This window comes from Conger conger, chromosome 5, assembly GCF_963514075.1.
Source record: "Conger conger chromosome 5, fConCon1.1, whole genome shotgun sequence".
In the NCBI taxonomy this organism is placed as follows: Eukaryota; Metazoa; Chordata; class Actinopteri; order Anguilliformes; family Congridae; genus Conger; species Conger conger.
In genome coordinates this window covers 8,474,200-8,485,605 of record NC_083764.1, presented here as the reverse complement: position 1 = coordinate 8,485,605, position 11,406 = coordinate 8,474,200, and the positions used below count along the sequence as shown (strand labels likewise).

General features: G+C 47.9%; 1 protein-coding gene across 10 annotated transcripts in view; it reads right to left on the bottom strand.

The window, feature by feature from the left end:
* Nucleotides 1-604: 604 nt before the first annotated feature.
* scml4 (Scm polycomb group protein like 4) overlaps nt 605-11,406 on the bottom strand; it is a 50,804-nt gene continuing 40,002 nt past the window's right edge. For all 10 annotated transcript variants that reach the window (XM_061243311.1, XM_061243309.1, XM_061243313.1 and 7 more), the window contains 4 exons: nt 10,828-11,004; nt 2,719-2,937; nt 1,897-2,042; nt 605-775 (listed from right to left, as the gene is read on the bottom strand). In XM_061243311.1, coding sequence (XP_061099295.1) covers nt 650-775; nt 1,897-2,042; nt 2,719-2,937; nt 10,828-11,004 — 668 coding nt within the window. In that variant the 3' untranslated portion in view covers nt 605-649. The remainder of the gene's footprint in view (nt 776-1,896; nt 2,043-2,718; nt 2,938-10,827; nt 11,005-11,406) is intronic.

Below are 11,406 nucleotides of genomic sequence, written 5' to 3'. Positions count from 1 at the left end.
ACCTTTAAACGGGAGACATTTTAGCACCACAGAAATCATAAATCACCAACATCATAATCATCATCACCACCAAGTTGGCTTATACGCACCCAGTTAAATACTTTCTTATTTCATATTGTTCCCACCCCATGGAGGCTGGCAAATACCAGCAGTCGATATGGCAGCCGGGGCTAAATTAAACGGCAAGCTCCGGAGAGTGACACATCGAACTCCCTCTTTAATAAAGCCAACGGTACATTAATATGGCAAATTTGACCGTAAGGGGCACAGGCGTACTTTGAATAACTCAGGGTTGTTTCGACTGGATCTTGGGAAGTAGCACCAGTGTTTTTTTGTATTTTTCTTTTTTTGTTTTTTCTCACGCACAGTACAAAACTCAAACACGCGGAGACAGCGGGGCCTGTCCGCATGCAGCTCCGTCCCCCAGAACAGAACCTTTCAACCACTTCAGCACTGGGTAGCTGCCCCTCCAACTTAAAACTGAACTTCATCCAGTGAATAAAAGGCAACACAAACCCCCCTCCCTCCCCCCCACCCCCGGACAAAAACATAAATACTATTAACTTTGCACCCCCACCCCCCCACCCCGCCCCATCCCCCCATCATTACAACGCTATTAAGTGGAAAAATGGACGTGTTGGCCGGGCCCTCAGAACTTGGCCTGTTTTAGTTTGTCGATGTGGTAGCACAGCTTCAGGGCCGGGCCCAACTTCAGTCCCAGATACTTCATGATCATGTCGCTCTTCAGAAGCAGCAACGCGTACCCGTCGATCTCCTGCGCACACACAAACAAAGGAAGAAACCGTTGAAATGTGGGAATATAAGACTACATAACACCAGGAGGGCAATTCAGCCCATATTTACATTATTGGCATTTGGCAGACGCTCTTATCCAGAGCGACGTACAGTTGATTAGACTAAGCAGGAGACAATCCTCCCCTGGAGTAATGCAGGGTTAAGGGCCTCGCTCAAGGGCCCTACGGCTGTGCGGATCTTATTGTGGCTACACCGGGATTAGAACCACCGACCTCGGTGTCCCAGTCATTTACCCTTAACCACTACGCTACAGGCTGCCCCTATAGACAGAGAAATTCGCAACAAACTATCTGGCATAGAGCCAAACCTTGAAGATGTCAGTCTGGAAGGCCCTAAGAGTCTCTGTCTCTACAATGCAAAGTGGCAAGCTGTTCTGTACATTGACAACCCAGCACTTCAGAAAAGACTTCCTGAAATCCACAAGGATTTCTCCTTGTGGATTTCAGGAAGTCTTTTCTGAAGTGCTGGGTTGTCAATGTACAGAACAGCTTGCCACTTTGCATTGTAGAGACAGTAATTTCCAACTTTTCCCCCCTGTTGCACTTCTTTGTACTATTTCTAAAAAGCCCGCAGGATCAGTAACAGGAGAGTTGGACACTACTAGCTGAAGGTTAGTCCTACAGAAATGTAATCCAGGATTGATTCCCAGCGTTTCATTTCTAAAAACGGCTTTATCGATATAATCATGGGTCATCAGATTAGGCCCAAATCATTGGTATTCCTATTAATTGAATCTGCACGCCCCTCTAGGGACTTTCAGTGCACTTGTCCCTGGTTATGGGTATGCACGTCGCTCTGGATAAATGCCTATAATGTAAAGTCATGACTAGGCTTAATCAGTGTCTGTGAAACCGGCCCATTGTGTCACTGACACAATAGCACCCCCTTGTGGAGAATCTTTAGCCTGCTGAGAGTTTGAGTGAGTTAGTGAGTGAGTTAGTGCGTGAGTGAGTTAGTCCGTTAGTGAGTTAAGTGAGTTAAGTGAGTTAGTGAGTTAGTGAGTTAGTGAGTTACAAGCCAGGTGCATGAGGTGCTTTCGCATGTAAAAGTAATAACGGAGGAACGAGTGAGGGGACGTACGTGCTTCCTGAACACCTCCACGTGGGGCCCCAGGGCGTGGGGGTCGGCGTCCTTCACGAACCACACCACGTCCTCCACGCTCCAGGTGGACGGGTCCTTGCTGGGTGGCGGTTTCGACTCCTGCGACTCCGGAGACGGACTGTAGGCTGGAGGGGAGAGGGGAGAGGGGAGAGGGGTTAGACCCCATTGTGCAGCACCATCACCCAGGCCTGGTGAAAAGTTCCCTAAACCTGCTCCTCAGAGTGCCCCAGAGCCCAATGGCTCTCTTGAGTTGACATTTAACAAAGTGATCCGATAATTATGCAAAAACATGCGTCACAAACATTACAAACAGCCCAGAAAAATAGCCCTATGGACTGTGTTCACTTAGCACTTCTGCGGCCTCACTTCCCGCTTCCTATCCTTACCACTTCTGCGGCCTCACTTCCCGCTTCCTGTCACTTCCCGCTTCCTGTCCTTACCACTTCTGCGGCCTCACTTCCCGCTTCCTGTCACTTCCCGCTTCCTGTCCTTACCACTTCTGCGGCCTCACTTCCCGCTTCCTGTCACTTCCTGCTTCCTGTCCTTACCACTTCTGCGGCCTCACTTCCCGCTTCCTGTCACTTCCTGCTTCCCATCCTTACCACTTCTGCGGCCTCACTTCCCGCTTCCTGTCACTTCCTGCTTCCTGTCCTTACCACTTCTGCGGCCTCACTTCCCGCTTCCTGTCACTTCCTGCTTCCCATCCTTACCACTTCTGCGGCCTCACTTCCCGCTTCCTGTCACTTCCCGCTTCCCGTCCTTACCACTTCTGCGGCCTCACTTCCCGCTTCCTGTCCTTACCACTTCTGTTTCCTTCCTGGAAGGTGCTGGGGCTGGATGGCTGCCGGCACAGGCCCATGGCGGTGGCGCCCCCGGGGAACTGCTGGCAGGCGCGGTAGCCGTAGGGCTTGGGCGGGTAGGGCGAGCTCATGGTGTTGAAGGCCGAGTCGCTGGGGTCCACGGAGTAGCGCTTGGAGTCGATGGGGTCCACCAGGTAGTCCTCCGGCATCGACGTCTCGGCTGGAGAGGGGACACACACAGGAGAGAGGACGGTGAGAAAGTGCAGCAGCCAGGATAATGTCAAAAAGGGAACTGAAATCGCAGAAGTATTTCTGAAAGGCAATCGGTGATAGTCTATTATGTATGTGTTAATGTACATGCTACACACCCCTCCATTCATTCTCTCTTATCTCTCATTATTTGCATGCCCGATTCTGCCGCTTCCGTGTCATGCAAATAACACGCAGCCTCCTGGAAACTGCATTTAGGAGCCATTTTGGCTCTTAAGCCCAAAGCACAGAAGTGCTAAACATTCCGCATCAAATGTGCGGTTTCTTAGATCTCGGTCTCTCTGTCTCTCTGTCTCTCTCTCTGTCTCTCTGTCTCTCTGTCTCTCTGTCTCTCTGTCTCTCTGTCTCTCTGTCTCTCTGTCTCTCTGTCTCTCTGTCTCTCTCTCTGTCTCTCTGTCTCTCTGTCTCTCTGTCTCTCTGTCTCTCTGTCTGTCTCTCTCGCATACACACACACACCTTCCAGCTCATAGCTTTTACAGGCTGGTTAATGACCTGAGCAGCCATCATGCAATCCGCTGCAACAATGGCGCAACCCCCTTCCGTAGAGAAAATGTTGAGCTCTCATATTTTATTTAAAAGGTATTGTTCTTCGCAACGGATGGGCAACTTTGCCAAAATATACTTAACAAGCTGCTCCTGCAACACGACATGTCATTAAAAAGCACTACCACGATTACAGTCGCCTTAAAAACGGATTCAGCCGGACTGTCAAACCATGGGTGTCCTCAATCCAACATTCAGAAACGATGATGCAAATTCAACATTTTTAGTTAAGATGAGGCTATTCCAGCATATTGCTCTCATCAACTCTATAGTGCCACAGGTGTAGAAGTTAATTACGGAGGAACTGTTTGCAGGTAGGTTATTAACCAGCACTTAACTCCTGGCTGGAAAAATAAAATACTAAAAGTAATGTCCATTTTAAATTGAATTGGATCGGAATCCACTCAATTACTTCAGGTTTGCAGATCTGTGGAGCCGACAGCTCTCGCATTTACAAACGCTGTCGATGGTTTTCACGCACAGGCCGGTATACTAAGCAGTCCAGCGTGACCTTTTTCTGTTATTTATACGACTCCTCTCTTCCCCAATTCCCATTAATGACCCATTTTGACATTAAGAAACTCTTTGTCACAAAATCCATACCGACTGTCCAGCGATGACATTTATCAACTGACTCATCAGCCAGTGCCAACAGTAGGCTCGTCCAATGAGGGAGCGTTGCTAGGGGCACAACCCTTCTCATTTGAGACAGACACGGGTGGGCGGGGTTATTATGAATAAGCATTGTTGTGTCACCAGCCGTCCATGGCAACAGAGGATCTCCACGGTGACAGGTCTAGCTGTGTTCTATTCAGAAGGACTGAAGTTCCCCCACCACCTCTAGCCACATTAGCAGCTACACACAAGCAACGGCATAAAACGGCAGTTATTTTTCACATTCACTTTCGCTGAATAATTCATGGTATGAAATTGTGACTTCCAGTTCACACATGCAAGACAGGTTAAATGCAAAGAAGCCATTTTGATATAAGCATTTATATCCCTTTATTAACGCAACACTTTAAGGAATATAAACCCATTTATGATATTAGCTATACAAACTATTATAGGCAATACAAAAATTAGATTAATGTTAATAATACAAAGAAAGAAACTCTGCAAACACAAGGCTCAGTCTTTTTTTTAATAGAGACAACATTAATTATTTCTGGTGTGAAAATGTAACTTCCACCTCACACCTGCAAGACGGGCTAAACGCAAAAAGAAGAAGCTTTTAATATCCTTTTATTGATTTACTTATTAAAGTAACGTCTTTTTTTCAGGGGATATGGAGTGACAAACTACTATAGCTAATGCAGGAATAGAAACACTGCAACCCACAAGGCTCCACAGAGTCTTCTTCTTCTTTAAAAAAAAGACTGAGAGGCAACATAAATAATTTCTGAGGTCACTCAAATATTTACAAAGTCTTCGCATGAAACAATCTCAGAGCAGCCATGGCATTATATATTCAACTATTACCATCAATTCAAATATTCAACTCACTCCAGCCAGGGTCATAAATATTACCCAATTTGGCCAAAGAGGAAGGAAGGTGCTTATTTTTCCAGTTTTTAACCTCACCTTCACAAAACATAGCAGCTCACAATAATATATAAAATAATACAATATCACCACATATCAGCAAGCTGACGGGGAAAGGCCATTCTAAACTAGGGATCGCAAACACCAGTCCTGGAGGGCCGCTGTGTCTGCTGGTTTCTGATGTGTTCCTGCACTTTAAAGTGCTTCATTTAAGACATCGGTTGGCTGAAGTCTCCACACCTTGCTTCCAAGGCTTAGATTGGCTGCTGATCGAAAGGACATCACAAAATTCAGCAGAGACACCAGGTCAGATTTCTCAACGTTTCACTAAATGAGATATTTTTTGCGGATATTTCCATCTTTGAATGACCAAAAATACCGTACAGCATTACAGTTCCCTTCAGCAACAGATATGTGCAGCAGACCGTTAACAATGCCCCACCGCCCCCCATCTAAACCGAACACTGATTCCACGCCACTGAGTGCCCCCACCCACCACTGATCTCAGATCAGTGAGAGAGCGCACCACAGAGACCAGCGTTAATGCGCTCGCCGGGCTGGGAACTGATCTGAGGTCAGCTTTTGAGGAGCAGGAGGTAGGGGGAGCTGGAGGGGAACCCCCTTGGGGAGGTAACCTAGTTTCCGGCAGGACGGCAAAGAGAGCTGCACAACACCCAGGAGCCTGAGGGCCGGGGAGAGGCGATTGGAGGGGGGACAGGTGGCCCTAAAACGGGGTCTCCCATAACAAGGAGGGCCTGGTGACCCTGAATTTGGGGTTGACGCTTCCCAGTATGTGTCGTGTGTGTACTAATGAACTAATCGTCTAATCATTTTTCCCCCGGTCTTGTTGTACTTTGTATCTCCAGCGAGCACTGAATTTGTCTCCGTCTGGGGCTACATTTGTTTACTGCTGCTAGATCACGCCTTGCTTCTAGTCTGACATACTACACTGACCGACTTGGCCTACATTTACACCTGTGAACTAGATATGTTCATGGCTGCATGAGACTTGTGGGTTCACTAGTTCTCTATGACCTTTGGTGTGACCTTGTTGTACGTCACTTGGGATAAAAGAGTACTGTAATGCAGTGTGTGTGTGTGTGTGTGTGGGAGGGGAGTCAGGGGTGTGGATGCCCAGGAGAGTATGAGCCAGGCTGGGCTCTCACAGGGGAAATCGCCCCGAACACTGACTCGCCCATGACAGAATAACCACGGAAACCGCTTCCGGGGCAACCGAGCGTTGCTAGGCAGCGTCAGGCGCCGTGCTGTACTGCAGAGCAAGGCCTGTGTCTGAGTCTGCCGCACACAGAGAGGAACAGGCACACACGCGTGCGCACGCACGCACGCACACACACAGATGAATGTTTGCACATACACAGGCACGCACGCACATGCACACACACACACACACACACACACACACACACACACACACACACACACACACACACGCAAATACGCACGCACGCACAGCTGAAAGGAGAGAACATACACCCTAATCCCTGCACAGACATTTTTATTGGATATTTAAGTGCACTCTGCCACGTTAGTCTCCGATGTCTTACGCTCATTGCATTTGCTTGCGATGCTTTTGGTCTAGTGCATTATGCACGCATACATAATGCAATTAAGGACAACCTGAATCGTGTAGAAACGCTGCTTCTTCAAAGAGAAACCACAGCACTTACAACCGTCAGAACACAGAGGGGAGACGGAGCGTGTTCAGCGGGCAGACAGAGCGTGTTCAGAGGGGACAGTTATCCTCTGAACATCAATACATCCAAGCACAAGCACAAGGCATTGGGTTTGAGGGAGACACAAAGGATCCACACGCTTCAAACCGAGCATGTGCAGACACAAAGGATTAAGCTCAATCTCCCCGGATCCTGTACTCTTAAATTACATTTCTCCATCTACAGACGTGGCTTTTCAACAGACACGGCACGGTGACAGTACACACTGTCAGACAAACCAGCATAATTCACCGTGAATACAAGCAGAAATACTTTACATACAGACTACAGTACTCATTTTTGTGCGTATTTGTGAGTGTGTGTGTGTGTGTGTGTGTGTGAGTGTGTGTGTGTGTGAGTGTGTGTGTGTGTGTGTGTGTGTGTGAGTGTGTGATTGTACGAGTGTGTGTCGGTCAGTACCGCAGTAGTCTGCCATTTTAGTGCGACCCGCAGAACATAAACACTCAGGTAACAAAACGGTTATTCGCTTTCTTCAAGCTAAATAAATTCTCGGCGTGATGTTTCTGGAGACAGAGCGGCCGCACGTATCTCAGCCGCGCGCGATACCCAAGGGCACGTCTCGGCCGCCGCGCAACATTTCCCTGAAACGGAGATGATGCCTTCTGACACATCCCATCAATTTCAGTGACCTCAAACCGCAGCGCGGCGATGCCTCACACGTCATAAAAAGGAGCGCCGAACAAACGGCGGACATTTTCCCATCGAACTGGAGGGATGTGAGATCGGAGAGCAGCGTTGCCGTCGTTGCTATGACTGCCCTGGGAACAGCTGTCGCTCCGTGACGAGACCCCCCCCCGCGACACGCTAACGTCTCGTGTTCTGGAGCTGCGCTGCTGCTAGACCTACAGTGACCCCCCCCCCCCCCCCCCGCCTGTCATGTGACCCACCGTCATATGACAAGTAAAGCTGCACTCCCAGCTGCAGCCAATAGGAAGCGGAGCAGCGAAGCGGTTACATTCTTTAAACGGGAGACTCTTCCTAGTGGGGAATGGAATGCACTGCAATACTGTAAATACAGTATGCTGACTTATTTTGAAAATATAGGCCAAATGATCAATATATTTCACAGCAATTAATTATATTAATATTTCATATACGTCTGTCTTAACAAGCGTTTAAGCTTAAGATCTTTTTTTTTTTGTGTGTACAGCACTGGAAAATCTTGAAATGAGTCAAACTGTCTTGTGTCATTGGCAATATTTTTGTCTTACTCAGCAAAAAAAAAAAAAAAAAAAAAAAAAAAGGTATGATTTCATAATTTAAAAAATATATTATCAATATAAGACTAAAATACTTGTTGAGGTGGACGTATTTTTTGGTTTTTGCAGTGTGCGAGTTTCTCTAGATAAGAGCGCCTGCTAAATATCCAAAAACGTCAAACAAGGCTTCAGTGTGACAGTCTGCATACATAAGAACGGAAGTATGTGCAATGAGAGTGACCCTGTTAGGCAAACAGACGCCGCCTGAGGTTGAGACGGTACAGGAACGGCCAACTGCAGTGAGGGAACGGCGGACTGGCGCTCCGCAAAGCGTAGCCCGTCGACACGCAGCGGGTAACGATGACCGAAATCACCTCCGCTCCTCAGACATAGCCAAGCGCTACCTCTCCGCCGATCACAACACAGCCAACACAATGAAGTATCATAACGGCTTGGCCGCCCTCCGCCGAGCCGAACGTCCGTTTCTTAACCTCTCCCCGGGGGGAAGGTTCCGGCGAAAGTGAATGTAAATGCCGTGATTCCGTCGCGCCAGGGTTTAAAGAGTCTCTGGCCGTGGCAGAGAGAGAGATAGAGAGAGAGAGAAAGAGAGACGCTACCGCCGTCCCCAGAACAACGTTATCAGATGGAGAGGGCCTACCAGCCTCCCGGGGGGAAATGTAATTATTCCCCACAGTGAAAATATTCCCCGGGGAAATGGCGGCTATTCATATTTAAAATAACTGTTTTACCCTTTACAGCCTAATAAAGAGAGGGATGGCGTTCTTCCAGGCAGGAAGATTAATGACCCTTAGACTTTGACGGAGATTCATCCCCCCCCTCCACCATCTCTCAACCCCCCCCCCCCCCCACTCCGACGTGAGCACTCGACACCAATGAGCCAACTGTTAATGTCCTCGACTGCACCTGCCTGCCGCACAGACGCTGAGGTACAGTTAAAAATCTTTATATACACTACACTTGCTCAAATCGCAAACAAACACCCGACTCTCTCAAGACACAGCAACCCCCCCCGTGACACGAGGAACTCGGATGTGACAAAAAAAAAGTACAAAACAAAACAAACAAATAAAACCCCAGAAAATGTCTTTTTTTTTTTCTGGCTTAGGATGAGTCTATCTTCACAGCGTAAGAGGCAGTCTGGGGCCGGGTGAGTAACACAAGGCTCATTGTTTCTCCGGTCCACACAAGCAGGCCTGTGTTTTTGGCGGCTCCCTCCCGTTTAGCTGCAGATAGCTGGTCGGCACCTGGCCCGGCGTCCCGTCTAGGCCGGGGGGTCTGGCACAAGGCCCAGGTGTCTGGAGACCACTTCACAAGCGAGCACAGATACGCCAGGTATGTGAGGAGAGGTGTAGGGAACAGGCCTGGCACCGAGCAAGTGCTCATCTGGGCCCAACTCCTCAACTCCCCAACTCTCACAAAGCCGACCCCAATCAGGACACAACTCCTCACTGTTAGCTCAAACTCTCACAAAGCCGACCCCAATCAGGACACAACTCTCACAAATCCTAACCCAATCAGGACACAACTCCTCTCTGTTAGCCCAAACTCTCACAAAGCCTAACCCAATCAGGACACAACTCCTCACTGTTAGCTCAAACTCTCACAAAGCCTAACCCAATCAGGACACAACTCTCACAAATCCTAACCCAATCAGGACACAACTCCTCTCTGTTAGCCCAAACTAAAAACCGGCTCTCTCTTAGCCCAAACTCTCACAGAGGCATAACTAAAAACCTTCCATAAGCGTGAACACTCACAGAATCTACCGGAATCACCACAAGCCTGTGAGTCAGCACAAACTGTCACAGAGCCTAGCCCAATCAGGACACAGCAAAAAAAAAAAAATAAGTAAGATGAATCATTTCACCACAGTGACACATCAAAATGGGAGCGAGAGGTTATGCTAACGTGCATCAGGGCAGACACCTTAAAGCAAACAGTCAGAAGGAACCCCCTCCCCCTCTAACCTCACCGCCCCGGACAGCAGCCCCAGGGGCCCTCGGCATGTTCAACACCCGCGCGCTCAGCGCACAATACCGCGAAAAGGACCCAGTCCCTCATCCGGCAGCGCCTCGCAGAGAAGCCAGAGGGCCCTGAACAGGAAGCAGGCCTCTGTCCCCGTGGCAACAGGTGAATTACCCGGCAACTAGCCGCCACCCCCCCCCCCCCCCCGACTAACGTTACCGCACAATAACCAAGATGGCATCGCACATTCAATTACAGACACAGCTGGTGTTCCACTGCCCATGAACACCCAGAAATTATCCCAATTTCCACAATGTCACAGCGTCTGGCCTCCCCGGCCCAGGCCAGAGACAGCTCAATTATCTCTGCTTTTTCTTTTTTCTTTTTTCTTTGACGGAAAAATTATTTATCGTTTATTTATTCAGTTAAGTGAGATACTGAGATAAACAAAAAAAAACTGTTTTTTTTAAAGGGAGGTTTCAGACTCGAGAGGTTTAATTGTCAGTGCCAGTATTGCGGGGAAAAAACTACAGCTGCAACACATTTACTGGAAACCACTTTCCATTTTTTTTGAAGAGACCAAAAAAAACAACTAGAGCTCACGAAAGTATGCATTTATTTTACGTATAAAAATTTTTTTAAAAATAGATGGGCGTGTACCCAGCTATCTAAAAAAAAACACTTTTGTCTGTATTTGTTAAAAACCGTTGTTCTGTGGCAGCTCTGGCGGGAAGGGAAGAAGGGAAGGCACACAGAGAGCGTGTCGTGCGCGTGTGTGCGTGTGTGTGTGTGCGTCGACGCTAGCGTACGTACTGGAGTGCGCGTGTCCCTCAAAGTGGTAGGAGGCGGAGTGGGGCGGAGCGATCGGCTGATCGCTGAAGAGGTTCTCGCAGTGCAAGCTGCGGCACAGCTTCTTCAGGAAGCGCAACACGTAGCCAACACTGTTCACGACGGGCAGACTCAGAAGGTGCTGCTTCCCGTCAAATGTGGCTGGAAACAAAAAAACAAAAAAAACAGTGAGTCGGGGGGGGCAGAGAGGGACAATCTGCACACAAAAAAAGCCTCTGATTTAAATTTTATTTAAAAAAGATATATATATATATATATATATATATGTATCTATAAAGTTAATGCTTCCTAGTTTGTTTCATGTACATGTACATTTTGCACACAAAAAGGCCAGGCTGGCTAGTCAGAAGGCCTTGGCTTTTTAATAATATTAATATTAATATTAAGGTTTAGAATGGGGCTCACATTTGTAAGCAAACAGTGAATAAGTTAATTTATTCATACACAGGGAGAACTGAACTATAGATATAGAACTCAAAACAGCTGAGTATCCAAACAGAATGGTATTAGTACTCTTTGAAAAGACAGTGGCACAGGTGCACA